This window comes from Drosophila nasuta, chromosome 2R (assembly GCF_023558535.2).
Source record: "Drosophila nasuta strain 15112-1781.00 chromosome 2R, ASM2355853v1, whole genome shotgun sequence".
Classification (NCBI taxonomy): Eukaryota; Metazoa; Arthropoda; class Insecta; order Diptera; family Drosophilidae; genus Drosophila; species Drosophila nasuta.
In genome coordinates, this window is record NC_083456.1 from 13,024,288 (window position 1) to 13,039,900 (window position 15,613).

The window sequence follows — 15,613 nt, forward strand, 5'->3', positions numbered from 1 at the left end:
TGTGCTGGCTTCGTTTTGAGTGGGTTAACAAGCTAGCTGCACTGCTCTAACGCATGGCGCATGGCATTTGATGTCAAAGCAGAGCGAACGAAAATGTATTACACTCGGGCAGAAAGGTAAAGCGCTCAAGGCGCTCAGATAATAGCCGTAGGGCTCCCTATGCCTTGTTGTTGTTGTTTCTCAACACTCACACATACAAATATACATGTGTGTGTGTGAGTGTGCTGAAATACATACGCGAAGATAGCACGAACGTTTGTGTGAGTGTGTGTGTATATAATAGCTTTTGGCTTTTTAACTAATAATATATTTATCTGCCGTCGCTTTTCGTCTACTTCTATTTCTATTACATAATATGTGTGTTTCCATTTTTTTTCGCTATCTTGTTGCCTGCCTCGCGCTCTCTCTGGCTTGACTTTTTGACTTTGAAATGAAAAGCGTTGCCTACTTTTGTGCGCATGGCGCTTGCGCCCCGGAAGGAAACGAAAAGCGTACGAAATGAGAGTCAAGTCAAGTAAGTAAGTACAACTCGACTCGTACATTATGCGTTATTGATTTGTTGTTGTAATTTTAGTCGCAGCAGCAGCAAATAAAATGCCTGCTTGCTGATAAGTTAAACAACCATATGGCACATCTGCTAACGAGTTATGTTAGGCCAGCCTTTGCTTTTGCCTTTGCCTGTGCCTTTGCTGTGTTGCCTTTGGCCTTTGTTTGCCTGTCACTTGCCATTAGCTCACTTTCGTATGTGAGGGTGTGTGTGTGTGTGGCATGTGAGTGTGTGTGTGTGTGTGTGTTTTGGAACTGTTAGACTGCTAGACAAAGCGGCAGCCTGAAGTTTTGTGGCGCATCGGAAACGCACAGCTTGAAAGAAGGAAATTGCAAAGTTCTTGGCCACGTCCGCAGCCAGCTGTCCTCCTCCTTCTCCTCCACCTCCCCCGCTGCCCCTCTTATCAGCTTCGTCCTGTGGTCAGCCCATGACAAGTGCATCAATTGCCTTAAGGGTCTCATGAGCTCTCTCTCTCTCTCTTTCTTTCTCTTTGGCTTGGTTGGCGGGGCAACGAGAATTCTAATTAGTGTGATATAAATCCAACAAATGCCGGGACTTTATTGTTTTGCACTCCATCAATTATAGTTTCTTAACATTTTCTTCGTTTCCTTCTTTTTTTTTTGAGCAGCTTAGTGTGCGGTGGCGATTGCGGTGGCGAAGCAGACTTTGGCAGTGCTTTATATACCAATCAATTATATTTCCTGCTGCCTTTTGCGCTGCCTTTCAACTTATTTTTTGCCACAAATTGCTTATTACATCCGCAGGCAGCCCTTTTCCCCTGCTCACTCTCTTCCTCTCTTCCACTCTTCCCCTCTCTCTCCTTCACCTGCGCTACTTCTGCTTGAGATGAATGTCACGTAGTGGCCACAAGTGAATTGCGTCCGCTGAGTACTGCGAAGGCGGCTGACGAAGGAGCAAGAGCAGGGAGGCGGAGAGGAGACGAGACGTAACATTGTTTTTAGCAGTCGAGCAAATGTTGAAATTTTTCACTTGATTATTGATGGCTCGCCACGGGGCTGCCAAAGCTTGGAGGAGCTCTTTGTCGAGCGCGCTTACCTACAACCGTTGAAGGCACCGTAACACACTACAAACAACAAAATTCCTCGACTTGTATTTTCGTGTTACTTTCAACAACAACAACTGTGTCTGTCACTGTCACTGGCACCGTTGTCGACACTCTGTATACATACCGAAAGCAAAAATAACACAACAACAGGAACAACAAGACGAAAGTTCACTCGACTCGTTGCAAAACTATACAACGAAAATACCAAAAAACTGTTATTTCACTGCTGCTCTCCTTCTGCTGCTGCTGCTGTCCACCGAAATATGTAAAGAGAGCGCAAGCTAATAGTTAGAGAGCACGCATAACAGGGATAGCTAGCAAGCTTACAGCGGCCTAGTATAAATGAGAGAGCGAGAGAGAGAGCGCTCCATTGAGTGTGTGCATGTGTGTGTGTGAGTCGTCGCTCAATTTTACTTTGCCGTCAGTTTTGACAGTTGACCCCAACAGTAACAGCAACAGCAACAACAACAACACAACACATTTGTGCAAAAGCTCTTCTCTCTTCGCGAACGAACGAAAGCTTGGCTAAATTGCTAGCTAAAAGCTGATAGTGCCTGCTGACAATGAAATGATTAAAATGATTAAATAATAATTGATAGTAAATTGTAATGTCGTATGTTATGTGTTGGAAAGTCCTTTTGCTAATTAACACGCCAGCGAGATGCGAGTTGTGAATTCTGCCAACTGCTGCTGCCTCTGCTGCTGCTGCTGCTGCTGCTTACACATGCAAGTTGTTGTTGTTGTTGTCTGTTGTTGATTGATCAACAAATCGCTTTATGCTCATCCGACGGATGAGTTTTGCCGCTCGGAAACAGGAACCGGCGACAGGCGTTTGCTAATTTTTATGCCAGCATGCGTGTGTGTCTGTCTGTGTTTTCTGTGTTTTTTCTCTTATTTTTTTTATAGATTTGTTCCGCTTGTAAATTTTTACACACGAACCGGAAGATGTCGAGCGTACACAGAGCGCTGATAAAACAGACTAAGGCCTGCTGCTGTGCCGCGTCGTGCCGTTTGTGTCTTGTTTACCCAAAAAAAATAAAAAGCGAAACAAAATCAAGAAAAAAAAAATACTTGGTACACTTTTGCTCACCTGCCATACACACACACACACACACACACACGCACACACATTCACTCACGGAGAATTTGGCGAGAACGCGCGCGCGCTTTACGCCCACATAGCTCTCTGTATGTGTGTGTGTGTGTGTGTGTGTGCGTGTAAGAGGCGTATAGGTAATTTATATAAATTATTTAATTAAGCCATGTACGTCAGCACGCGGCGCAGAGCCCATTATTTAGATTAAAATCAAACCCATTACGTTTTATGCCACCTGTCTTGTGGCTTTCCTTCGTTCCTTCGCTTCTTCGTTCGTTCGTTTCATCGCATCCATCGTTGTTATTCCTGGCAGGATGTACTATAATACTATATAGAAAGGAATTTGCTTAGGCCCATTTGCTGGCGTCTATTGGTTTTGTTATGATTGTTTTTGGCATTGCCGACGCCTTCCATCCGTCCGCCTCCCGTCAAGGCAAATTGGCCACATTTGGCGCGTGCCAGCAGTTTTCAGCTTTGTTGAATGCTTTAATGACTGCTGGGAATTTGGCAACAGTCTCAGCTGCTGATGCAGCAGCATTACACCAAGGAGTTTATCCCCAGGTATATAAGTACTATATACAAAAATCAATTTAATAAACACTCACCGCACTGCCAATACTCTAGTTTGGTATTGAGCGAGTGTCAATTGCATTGATTAGGCATTTAACTTGAACGGAGTTGAAGTAGTAAACTAGATTGATTTCATTGAATGCAGAATGACACGCAGAATGATAAAGTTAATTTACCCCTCGCTACTTGCTCATAATAATGATATAGCAACTGACAGGCAGTTAGAAGATATCAAATACAAGCACGAACACAAACTGCCCGCTCCCCAGGGATGAGGCTCAGCTTGCGACTTGCGGTCTTCGTCGTCAATCAATGAGAATTCAAGAGCAGCCGCCGCCAAAGATGACAACTAAACTTCACTTCACCCGCAGACAATGTCACTTTGTGGGAATCCCCCCCCCACACACACACACAACGAAAACGAACGAAAACTCTGGTAAAAGCAAAAGCACAAGCGAAGCAGCGAGAAGAGGAAGCAGAGAGTGGCTTAATTTAAAACGGTTTCATGTTGTGATTTTGACAAATGATAAATTTTTTTTATGCATGCGTGTGTGTGTGTGTGTGTGAGGCAGGCAATGTGAGATAGCTTTTGTATTTGGCATGTCATCCGAGCTACAAGTATGATATCTCGTTCCCATTCCCGCTCTCGCTCTTCAGTCTCCTCCCATCACTCCCTCTGTAATTTTGTAGTGGTCGATGAGTTGGCACAATGCGCGAACAGATAAACGCCACAATCCCCCACATTCCCCCCTTCCCCCACATACCACTATTTGCCCAGTCTTTCACTCTATCTATACAGCCACCTCTCTCCCTCTCTCTGTGCCTCGTGCCTTCGCTCAACACTAACCAGCAGCCAGTGCCGAGTGTGTCAAAGGGTCGCTAAGTAAGTAAGCTGCCACACACACACACACATACAATCGTATATATATGTATATTGAGATATATACGGAAAAGTTTCAGTTTCAGTTCAGAGAGTACATCAAAAAACTACATGCTGTCGCTGTCATTGCCACCTCCTCACCTCCTCCTCATTCCCCATCTCCGAGTGCTGCTTCTATAAAAAGAGTTGGTTTCGTTGGGGCACAGGACGTCGCAATCAACAGTCAACAGCCAGCAAAATGTTGCAACAATTTATTGATTTAACAAAAAAAGAGGATGGAGAGGTGGGTGGGGGGAAGGGAGAAAGGAAATGGCATCGACAAAGCCATTGCCATGGCTATGTTGATATTAAAGTTGTTGTTGCCGTGGCAAATGGGATTGAGAATATCGGAATCAAAGCTCAGTCCGGCTCAGTTCGAGGCATGTGGTCAAAACCAATAAAGCTGGCAAATTGGCCAAATGTGTATATACGACCAAGCGGAGGCAAAAGCAACATGTCCAAAAATATAAACAACAATCAACATGGAGCAACACATGGATAACAATAAAATTGCAAACCAATTGCCATCGTCGTCGTCCTCCATGTGGCGCAACTTTGAGGCGCGCGTTTTAAAGTCGACGGTGAACAGCGTCTGCCTCGACTGGACACAACATGACAATGCCCGTGTCTACAGCATTGAGAAGTATCACAAACGTTACGACTGGCAGCAGGTGGCCTGGACAAGCACAAGTCCACACACCATCGACAAATTGGAGGAGAATTTCGGCTATCGACTGCGCATCAAGGCGCTCCAATTGGTCGAGGGAGAAGGAGAGAAAGAGGGAGAGAATTGCAGCCACTATGAGATACTCGCCATTTCACCGGATGTCATTGTATGAGAAGCTGCATTAAAGTCAGCTCAGTTGTCGGTTTGGCTTCGGTTACGAACTGCTTTCGAGCTGTGCAACAGTTGCCAATTAATAGCAACTAATTAGGATGTGGTGTAGAGCGTTTGCTAAACTCATTTCGAAGAGAATTGAAAGCAAGTTTGAAAACTGTGAATCGCCAATAGAGATTGAAGAACTGAATAGCTTTAATTGTAGAGGGAATATAAATGCTTCCTCAGAAGATTTAAGATACTATAATAAAGTAGTTTTGGTCACTTTAATTGCCAGCTGAAAATGTTTTATGTAGTTCCTTTAAAAGGTTTATACTACTTGGGTAATTCTCCGGCGAAAAATGACAGTGAAAATGCATTAACTTAAACCATTTCAGAAATAAGTAAAGGCTATTCTTATAGCTCTGGATTTGCATGTTTAAAGCTAAGATTGATTTTAGAAACTATTTCTGTTTTACGATAAATTCGACAAATAAATTAATTTTTGCAAATATCTGAAAATAGAAAAAATAATTCCCAAATAAATCTTTTTTTACAACAACTTCCAATTGTTCCGAGCCGCCCTTTAAACAGTTGATTTTATATTAATTGTTTTAACTTATATGTTTGATTTATCTCCTACTAAAAATCTAATGTTGAAGCGATATATTTAATAGCGCAATAAATCTCTTATATTTCAGATTCAAATTTGTCTAATAGTGTATTTTGAGGATTAATTGTACAAATATTTGTCTAGTGTAAAACCAACTACATTAAATTTTTATAATCTTGAATTTGATTCAATTTCATTGAAAAAAATAGATACTAACGTAAAATGTGAACACAAAACAAGTAAGAAAGTTACAGTCGAGTGTGCTCGACTGTGAGATACCCGCTACCCATTTTTAATAAAGGCAAAATATTGCGATATCATTTTCAAAATATACCGAAAATACTAAAAAAAATACTAAAAAAATATACCGAATGGTATGTTTGGTATATCGATATAGTACACCATTCAAAATATACAATAGACGGCTCAATATACCAGATTGTCAGCCAAAGCAACTAAGACCCCTAGTAAGTAGGCGTTTTTGCCCATACAAAAGTATTTCTTTAATAACTTCGACAATTTTTATCTGATCGCAACCAAATTTTCAGAAATCATAACTCTAGCTTTAAAATTAGCTTTAAATGTTATTCGATTTTTTTGATTTGCGGGGGCGGAAGTGGGCGCGGCAAAAATTTGAAACAAACTTGATCTGCGTGCAAACATAACAAATACTGTCCAAAAAAATTATAGCTCTATCTCTTATAGTCTCTGAGATCTAGGTGTTCATACGGACGGACGGACAGACGGACAGACGGACATGGCTATATCGTCTCGGCTGTTGACGCTGATCAAGAATATATATACTTTATAGGGTCGGAGATGCCTCGTTCTACCTGTTACATATAACATATATTACATATATTATATATATATAATACCCTTCTACCCTATGGGTAGCGGGTATAAATACTAAATTTTAAGTGACTTGGAAAAAACTTTCTTAGCTATTAGATTTATTTTAGTATAGAATCCCTTCTATTCAAAAGAATTACCTCAACAACACAGTTTTATTTCAAAAACAAACATAAGCTCTCGGTACGAAACAAATGGTATTGATTGAAAAAGGTTAACTTAAACATTAACCATTAAACAGTGAAATACTGATGTTGAGAACATTGTTCTGACTAATTTAGCTTTAATTGAAAAGCGAAATACCCATTTTCAAATAACAAAGTGGTTCAATTTATAATATAATACATTAATTTGTAGTATATTTTATTATCAGCTCCGAACAATGTTGCGGACATTTTGTTAAGCACAAAAATACATTTCAAACGATATTTCTATTCGGTTAGCTTATTATTGATTAGTTTCCTATTAGTGCAGAAACCCAAAACAGATTTCCAAATTATACATTTCAAGCCAGTGCCAAATATTAGCATAATTCAAAATTGATTACACTCGACTACAGTCAGGCAAATTAAAGTTGATTATCTATCGTTCCACAGGCCTGCACAGAAGCTGCGCCGCCCTCGACAAACTGTTTGCATCGCGCCATCCGCAAATCGCAGCAATTTCTGGTGAAGCGCATGTTGCGTCGTCGGCCAAGTCTGGTCGATTATCCCGGTCCGAATGGCTTTCTACCGCTGGCCAATGCAATTATTCAGGGCGAGATGTGTATTATCGATGTGCTGCTCTCATCCGGCTGCAGTGTTCACCTCGGGAATCCACAAAACGGACGCACGCCGTTGCATGTTAGTTAAAACACAAAAAAAAAGAGTAAACCTTTTTATACCAGCTACCCATAGGATGGAAGGGTATTATTGCTTTGTGAGTACAGGAAATGTATGTAACAGGGAGAAGTAGGAAAGGTAAAAAGTCATATCTGTCTCTCCGTCTATTTGTATGTCTGTCCGTCTATTTTGAAATTCTATGCTATAAGATCAAGGTAATAGTGTATCAATATACCAAAAACAGAATTTAATATACCCAAAAAGTAAATTCAGTATATTTTGGTATATTAATAATTTTGAAATATATGGTATATGGTCAAGGTAATAGAATATTAATATACCAAATATTGAATTCAATATACCCAATAAAGTAGATTCAGTATATTTTGGTATTTTGGTATATTAATAATTTTGAAATCTATGGTATATGATCAAGGTAATAGTATATCAATATACCAAATATAGAATTCAATATACCCAATAAAGTAGATTCAGTATATTTTCGATTTTTGGTATATTAACTCGATATATTTTTAAAATAAATACCGCTTTGTCTTGCTATTATTAATAATGGGTAGCCGGTATCCCACAGTCGAGCACACTCGACTACATATTGGTATTTGTTCTTTTTACACCTCCGGTTTTTGTCGCTGACTCTTTTTGCAGCTGGCCTTCTACCATGGTCATCTGCCCTCGGCGCGGATACTGTTGAATAAAAAGGCACAGCTGGAGGCGGTTGACTGCAATGGCATGACACCAGCGCACTGTGCCGTTGATGCCAATCAGCTGGAAATGGTGAAATTTGCACTCGAATCGGGCGCAAATTTGGAGGCCAGAGATGCCTGTGAGTGGACGCTACTGATGCGTGCAGGTTAGTCTAGGGAAACGCCTCTCTCTTAGTACTTGTGTGATTTTCATTTTCCGAATCTCCGTGCAGTGGTGATGGATGCAAGCCTGGAGCTTATCAAGTTGCTGGTGACGCACGGCGCCAACTTGTTGGCCGTAGATGGCCTGGGCAAAAGCTGCAGCGATTTGGCCAAACTTTATCGCCGACAGCAGGCTGGGGATTATTTCGACAAGGTGCACACGTTTCGACTGGAAAAGGCAGCAAAGGCAGCAGCACTAAATGCGGCAAAACAGGCAACCACAAAGGGATTAAGTGCAGCGGTCGACGTAATAGGATAGAAAAGAGCTACACCAAACTAATGAGAATGTAGTCTGCGTTTTTATTAAAGTTTTGCCACTTAACATAGTTTATACAATACAATTTGAGTAGTTTTCGGTCTGATGCCCGCACATATAAACATTGATAAAATCGTCGTTCTGTTTCAGCCCCAAATAGAAAACGTGTTCGGCCAACTCTTTGCCAAACTCACAGAAATTCTGAGCATAGAGTGTGAAGAACAAACGCTTGTTGCTCAGCTGATGTGTCTTCAAAACTTGATCCTCCTGATCGTAGATCTCGCGATGCTTGTCCGCAATGGTTATCCACTCGCTGTAATCCTGCCACGACTGGCGGAAACTCTTCAGATAAATAACAGCCAGCATTCTTGCCTCATCCAGGACATTCACATACTGCGGCAACTTGAGACACTCGACTTGCTCCCGGAAACGTATGAAATCACGCTCTCGCTCCGTGATATTAAACATGGTCATGTACAGATGCACTGTGAAGGTGGAATAGTAATAGGACATGGGTTTGTTGCGACTCTGATAAAGATACAAGCTCCAATCGAGCATGGTGCGCTGCACGCCTAGTTCATAAGTTGAATTCCTTTTGCGATGCTGCTCCAGATTGCGTAGGTTGTGCTCATAACTCTCGCGATAGATGCGCAATGAAGCATACTCCCGATTAAGATCTCCGGTATAGAAATAAGTGCGCGGAGTGCGAAACTTTTCCTTGTAGGTTACCAACTTGTCACGCACTGGATGCGAGCGTCTGTTGAATATTGAATCGGTGCGTTCAACAAAGCGTCTGAGAATTCCCAGAAAGTCTTTCAGCTCATGTGAACTGCCCTCAACTAAATCCTTGGTAATGATGTACCCAAAAAGTGGCTTGAAATAATCAAAAGTCTCGCGATAGCAATCCTGCAGAGACTTCTGAGTGTTGCAAGAGATGAAGAAATCAATCAGCTTTTGCTTGGCCTCAAACTGCTCGGGATCATTTTGCAGATCAGTGAGCAACTGTATGAGATCCGTCATCTGTGGTATGTGACCTGCAGAGTACTTTCAATTAAAACTTTTTAAATATTCATATATTTGACCTACCCATTATAGAAAAAAGCGGACGATTGCGACTGCAAACGTAGTCAAAATAGCTGTCACAGGCATACTTCTCCGGATTGATCGATTGCTCCATGCGCTGTGCCAGATTATTCAGCTCCTTGATGCGCAACTCCGACAGATGACCCCGGTAGGCGATCTGCGTCTCACCCAATCCCAGACAGGCGCACAACAGCAGCAACCACAACAACATTCTTGCCTAAGCTCAATCACAAACTAGTGGAACACTGAACACAACGCGATTGAGACGCAGCTTCGACAGTGGCAACGGCATCCGCCGTTGTTGCTTAAGCTTAACATTTTGTTGTCGATAAGCATTGTGGAATTATCAGTGAATTGCTCTCCCGCTGTTCATTTGACTTAATTATACCCTGTAGACAAGCAAATTGGTGCAAGGGGTTGATTCAACTGCGTAGCATTAGCAAAACAGTACATGAAAAGAGTTTAGGCACAGAAATGGGTAATCCCTATAATAAGTAAAAAGTTGGGGGAAATAAAGTAAGTAAATGTATATTATATGCAAGTCAAATAGATAAGAAAAAAATGTGAAGCTAAAAAAATGAAAAATATGTAAAGTTGTAAAAATAAAAGATTTGATGTAAGCCTTTGAAATTCATTTAGTAATCCATATAATAAGAAAAAAGTTAGGGAAAATAAAATAAGTAAATGCATATTCTATGGAAGTCAAATAGATAAGAAAAAAATGTGAAACCTAAAAAATTGAAAAATATGTGAGCAAAAGTTTTAAAGCAAGACTTTGAAATTCATTTAATATGGAAAGAAATTTATAAGTTATAAGCTTAATATTTTATAAATCAAATAAACTCTGTAGATAATCAGTTCGATACAAAAGATGTTTAACTCTTCTAATATATTACTGGGTAATTATGTATATGTCAGGCTTTTCGATGTAATTAGATCTTCCACAAACAACAGAAGCTCTTAGAAAAAAGAAGCTTTATGTTAAAACCTGTGAATTAAAGTGTGACTGAAAATCGAATGGGACTAATAGGATACCTTATGAATAGTTTCCCAAAACTGTGTTCAACCAAAAACAAACGAAATAATTTGGGAAGCTAAAAAGCAAGTAGAAATTTATTTTTTGGTTTTTACAAGGTATCTGCGAATCGAGCAAACTCTTACTTGATATTTTCTTGACTTTACTAAGAGTTGTGTTTTTAGTTTCTAGTTGTTTTCTTGTCGCAGCGCAGTTTCAAGTGCTCGCTCTGGCCAGATCATAAACATCGGTGCGTCGCTGTTTGAAGATGGGAATCTGTCGACGCACTTCGTCCACTTTATTGAAGTCTGTCAACGTGGGAGCAAAGTCAATTAAGCAACCATGGCAAAAACACAACTTGTGTGCGCAACTCACCGATTTCTTCGACCATCAACTCGAAACCGTCGCCCGCTTCACGCTGCACACGAGCCCAGGGATCAACAATCATGGAATGGCCGTAGGCCACATAACCGGACATATTATTGCGGGCCGGTGCACAGGTGACCACGAAGAGCTGATTATCGTGGGCGCGAGCACGCTGCAGCAGCTCCCAGTGCATGGGACCCTGGCAAATGCAGAAGGCCGATGGATAGACCAACATGCTGCAGCCTGCATAAGAAACGAGCAGCCAGACCCCAAAGGGATTATTTGTGCATCTTGCAGCAGCAGCAGCAACAGCAGACGTTGCAACTACTCACCCATGTTGCGATAGATGCGGGCCAACTCCTCAAAACGCTTGTCATGGCAAATGCCAATGCCAACCTTATGCGGACCAATTTCCACCACAGTTGGCTCGTTGCCCGCCGTCAACGCCGCCGACTCATCAAAGTAGACGCCACCCAGTTGGTCGGGCTCAATGTGCATCGTGAATAGATGAATCTGTGTGTAGATGGAATATATATGGGGAAAGGTCACTATGAGCTGCTTAATTATTTACCAGCCAGCCAGCCAGCCAGCACTCTCTCACTCCGCACACTTACCTTGCGATGTCGGCCAATTAGTTTGCCAGTGGGCGACCAAACGGTGCACGTATTGTAGAGCTTATTGTTGGCATCCCGCTCGATTATGCTGCCGCCAATGATGTAGATGGCCAGCTTTTTCGCCAGCTGCGATAGCTCGCGGCACGTTGGGCCATCCGGTACGCTTTCCGCATGCTTCCCAAACTCCTCTATCGCATACGGACCGTTGAAGCTCTCCGGCAATATGGCCAACTGTAGCTGCGGATTTGCAGCCTTCAACTGGGCTATGTGCTCCACAGCTTGGCGAACGTTCGCTGACACATTGCTGCCCCCGGGCAGCTGCAGCACGGCCAGCGTAAGCTCTGTAAAAATGCCAAAGGGTTTAATTAGGGATTCTAACGGATTAAGTTCAGTCCTTGCTCACTGTTGCTGTTGCTGTTGTTGCCTTTGCTCATGGTGTTTGCCCCCTCACGGTCTGTGCACCACTCGACACAGTTGCCAAGTGACGAGTTTGCCCGGCTGCATTGCGAATTTATAGAACAATTTTGCAGTGCACCCGGTGACTGCTTATCAATCGATCCGAGATGCGGTTTCTTACTGATTGATTTTCATATATTCTTTTTATGTATTTACTTGTTTTTAATAAATTGTTGGTGGCAATTCAATGCCTGCCATTTAATTGCTTATATGTAGATTATCAACGTTGCTGCTTGATCTTGGGGTATGAAAAACTGTCTTTGAGTTTGTTAAAAGTTTGACAAACTGTAAAAAATATTGTCAAAATACTGAGTGGGAATACTACAGAAATAATACATAAGTTAAAGCATTAAATATATAATATGTATCTGTAAGTGTAATTTAAAGTGATAGCAATGCATTTTTGTTTGAGTTGGTAAATAGTTTTCAAAATTTTAAAAATTAACTAAAAAGTAACTCATCTAAGTCAAAGCATTAAAGTGAAATTAATTCTATTATTATATTTTTTATGTTTGCCTTATAGATAATATTCCTTTTTAAATAGAATAAGAGTATATGTGTATGGACTGAAGCAGATTAATTAAAATAAAAACAACGAATGGAAAAATATACTACTGGGAAGTTATACTACTTCTAGAGGAAAGAGTATTTACAAAAACTAAATTAATATTTAAATTCTGACCCCCTATAACTAGAGCGCTGGTTTCAATCAATATAAATAGAATTTAATTCAATATAAAAAATATAACATATACCTATTGTTAAAGTAATATAATAATATTCTAATCAATTTTCAATGAAATGAAAAACTACACATATATATATTTTATTCCTACCATGTATAATAATAATACCGCTTAATATAAAAATTCGTATTTATTTGGTTAAGTTACTAGCATTTTTTTGCTTCTAAATAAAGTATTTAACAAAACATTAACAGCATTTTATCATATTTCAATCTACAGTCCAAGTTGTCTCAGCGACTTCTTCCTTGTGCAATTATCGCTGTTGATATGTATCTTCCATCGTGTGGTTTTCATTTCGTGTGTTCAGTTTGTAATTATTCAAGATTTACTGCGACTAGTGTCAAGTTGTTCGACTACTCATTTATTACTAGATGACAAGTGTCTGTTAGCAGTTTGTGCTTGAACTACATGTGCTATATTTAAACTAATTGTTGTTCCACTTATGCTAACTGATTGGCATGCGGGCTGCACTTTTTGTTTTCCATTTTACTCGGCCGACTGAATAACAGCGATAAACGACATGGCAGCTCGAAAGATCTGCAATACATCAATCATCAGTCAGACGGTCAATCAATCAATCACAGCAAACAAAAAACACAGTGATATCTTGAAATTACCGCCAGAAAGTTGGCCAACGATGCCTCGTAAAAACCCGCCTTGATGAGCATCCCACGCTGCGAGCAATGCATGATGAAGGCCAAGGAACGTCGCTGCTTGGGCGTGGCCAGATGCCAGTCGGCCAACTGCACAGCGACGCCAACCTGCAGGCTCTATAAGCAAAGATGGAGCTAATTAAAGAGTTGACTAATTGCATTTCAATTTAAAGACTTGCCTCATTTTTGATAAGCTCGCCGCCATAGCAGTAGAGGAATAGCTGCAGCATGATAGAACCAAAGAAGGAGAAGAATCTAATCAAAGCCATTGCATTGTCCATGTGCTGAAGGAGACAAAACACTATAATTGTGCTATATATATATATATTCAGAAGTGTACATACCGTTAGTATCTGATAGATAATGACGCCAACCTGTATCGAGGTAATCAAGAACTGTCCAAATACTATAGGCATATAAGTGATGCGCAGCTGCTTGGACAAGTCGAGCAGCTTCACATGATACTGCACCACCTGAATCATTTGCTCATGGTCTTCCTCAGCCGACTGGTCAAAGGTCAGCTGCTGAATGCGTTGCTGAAGTGCCTGAAAATGTGCACGCAAATTGAAAGCAAATGAGATGAAGAGACCATCGACAGCCGAAGCATACAGCACCACTGCAATGGTTACAAATACTGTGTAACCAAAGCCAAACTCATAACCGGGAGTGTTGACATCATTGAAGGGGAATCTACAAGACATGACGAAAGTTATCAAATAAAACTACGGTTAAATGCATTATCAATAAAAGTAAAGAAATGCGACAATATTATTAAGAATTATGATATATACCAAAAGATTTATATATCGATATACTATAACGTTCAGAATATACCAAATACAAGAGTGGTAAGCAATTAAGATCCGACATCTGCAGCAAGTTTTAGCCATATCAAATTATTTCTTTAATAAATTTTAAGTTTCTTGTCTGTCTTCTGTGCTTGTGTGCTAGTTGTTATTTAAATTTTTTCTCGATTTCGTGGGCGGAAGTAGACGACACAAAATTCTAATTCTGGGACTAAGAATTCCATATGGAGAAACGGACAGACGGACTTGGCTGTTGTTGCTAAAGAATATACTTTATCGATACGGAAATGGAAGTTAAAATACCTTTCTAACCTAAGATTAAGCTTTTTATGTGCTACTCACTTCATGGGCATGGGTAGCTCTCGTATGTAGATTTCGCCTCGCCAGTGGCTGCTGATGATCTTGAGAATGGGATCCAGCATAAAGTAGAGCCCAGTGCAAGCGCAGGAAATGCAATAAGCCTTGCCAAGTAGCGCCGCAAAATTGTTGTCCTTGGTTATGTAATCGTGGCCAACAACATCCGAAGCGCTTTGATGAGCTGTCAAGAAAGTTAGACATTTGATTAAAAGCAAACAGTGTAAAGTAATATGCAAGTTTTGCATAAATTAATCGGCTTCTCTCTTTCGCTGTTGCTGTTGCTTTATGTGTTTCTGTATGTTCAGCTAACTCGTTTCATTTACATTTCGGATAGATTTGCCTGAAGCTGTGCATCAGTTGCCAAAAGTTTTGCTTGTAGACAAGAAACGTCGATATCTTGATGACAGTCAACAGATTGGTGAACACAACACTCAGACTGGCCGTAACCAGCTCGATGTCATCCCGATTATACATGACATACGACATCATCGGATATTCCGCTGAGATAACCAACAACAGCGATGCAAAGTGCTTGAGGCCAAGGGTCAGGGCCCTGTCATCGTTGCTCTGACTGTCCATGCTGTGACCCATCAATCGCAGGCACTGCTCCTGCAACAGGAATAGACGACCCATGACCTGACGTGGGGACTGGGACTGACAAAGGATTCAAATGGTGCAGACTGCCCTTATATACGTAGTATGAAGAGCGAGTCGCATTTTAATTACCAGCTTGTTTAATTAATTGTACATTTGACATTGTTTATGAGGACTCCTCACTTATTTACAGCTAATAACTGTGATTGCCAGGACATCCGATGAAATGTTGACATCATAAATTATCATTGCGACACTAATTGGCCAAATTGGACGTCGCCCCCTGCCCCTCGTTTCTTCTCGCTTCCCGTGTAATGCATGCATTAAAGCGAAAGCTTTAAAATCACATTTGATGTAATATTTGTATTACAAGCAAGCACTTGTTGTATAAGCACAACAGCTACAGCTAGCAGAAAGCAGAAAGCCACTCGCTGTGGGCA

General features: G+C 40.8%; 4 protein-coding genes across 9 annotated transcripts in view; 1 reads left to right on the forward strand and 3 right to left on the reverse strand.

Annotated features, from left to right (window-relative positions):
- Window positions 1-8,526, forward strand: part of LOC132787651 (ankyrin repeat and SOCS box protein 13) — a 30,358-nt gene extending 21,832 nt beyond the window's left edge. For 3 of the 6 annotated variants that reach the window (XM_060794856.1, XM_060794857.1, XM_060794858.1), the window contains 3 exons: window positions 7,077-7,322; window positions 7,968-8,172; window positions 8,239-8,526. In XM_060794856.1, the coding sequence (XP_060650839.1) occupies window positions 7,077-7,322; window positions 7,968-8,172; window positions 8,239-8,486 (699 nt within the window). In that variant the 3' untranslated portion in view covers window positions 8,487-8,526. Of the gene's footprint in view, window positions 1-456; window positions 519-4,187; window positions 5,032-6,077; window positions 6,096-7,076; window positions 7,323-7,967; window positions 8,173-8,238 lie in introns of those variants that run through there. The other 3 variants (XM_060794859.1, XM_060794855.1, XM_060794861.1) reach the window with 3 other exon arrangements.
- LOC132787649 (uncharacterized) lies at window positions 8,508-9,856 on the reverse strand. Its single transcript, XM_060794854.1, has 2 exons — window positions 9,570-9,856; window positions 8,508-9,517 (listed from the first exon to the last, which is right to left on the reverse strand). Exons 1-2 carry the CDS (start codon window positions 9,775-9,777, stop codon window positions 8,556-8,558), a joined length of 1,170 nt encoding a protein of 389 aa, XP_060650837.1. The 5' UTR covers window positions 9,778-9,856; the 3' UTR covers window positions 8,508-8,555.
- Window positions 9,857-10,651: 795 nt separating this feature from the next.
- Window positions 10,652-12,104, reverse strand: LOC132787057 (omega-amidase NIT2-like). The gene is made up of 5 exons (XM_060793935.1): window positions 11,965-12,104; window positions 11,562-11,902; window positions 11,280-11,460; window positions 10,957-11,190; window positions 10,652-10,889 (listed from the first exon to the last, which is right to left on the reverse strand). Exons 1-5 carry the CDS (start codon window positions 11,993-11,995, stop codon window positions 10,798-10,800), a joined length of 879 nt encoding a protein of 292 aa, XP_060649918.1. The 5' UTR covers window positions 11,996-12,104; the 3' UTR covers window positions 10,652-10,797.
- Window positions 12,105-13,214: 1,110 nt separating this feature from the next.
- LOC132786963 (odorant receptor 82a) lies at window positions 13,215-15,212 on the reverse strand. Its single transcript, XM_060793770.1, has 6 exons — window positions 14,903-15,212; window positions 14,565-14,760; window positions 13,761-14,106; window positions 13,596-13,700; window positions 13,381-13,533; window positions 13,215-13,300 (listed from the first exon to the last, which is right to left on the reverse strand). The coding sequence occupies exons 1-6, from the start codon at window positions 15,210-15,212 to the stop codon at window positions 13,250-13,252; spliced, it is 1,161 nt and encodes a 386-aa protein (XP_060649753.1). The 3' UTR covers window positions 13,215-13,249.
- Between the last annotated feature and the right edge of the window lie 401 nt (window positions 15,213-15,613).

Coding starts and splice junctions, on each gene's coding strand:
- LOC132787649 (XM_060794854.1), bottom strand. CDS start 9,777: ATGTTGTTGTGGTTGCTGCTGTTGTGCGCCTGTCTGGGATTGGGTGAG. Junction 9,518..9,569: donor TCCGCTTTTTTCTATAATGG/GTAGGTCAAATA, acceptor AGTACTCTGCAG/GTCACATACCACAGATGACG.
- LOC132787057 (XM_060793935.1), bottom strand. CDS start 11,995: ATGAGCAAAGGCAACAACAGCAACAGCAACA. Junction 11,461..11,561: donor TAATTGGCCGACATCGCAAG/GTAAGTGTGCGG, acceptor ATCTACACACAG/ATTCATCTATTCACGATGCA. Junction 11,191..11,279: donor CCGCATCTATCGCAACATGG/GTGAGTAGTTGC, acceptor TTTCTTATGCAG/GCTGCAGCATGTTGGTCTAT.
- LOC132786963 (XM_060793770.1), bottom strand. CDS start 15,212: ATGGGTCGTCTATTCCTGTTGCAGGAGCAGTGCCTGCGATTGATGGGT. Junction 14,107..14,564: donor GAGCTACCCATGCCCATGAA/GTGAGTAGCACA, acceptor CATGTCTTGTAG/ATTCCCCTTCAATGATGTCA. Junction 13,534..13,595: donor GCGAGCTTATCAAAAATGAG/GCAAGTCTTTAA, acceptor CTTTGCTTATAG/AGCCTGCAGGTTGGCGTCGC.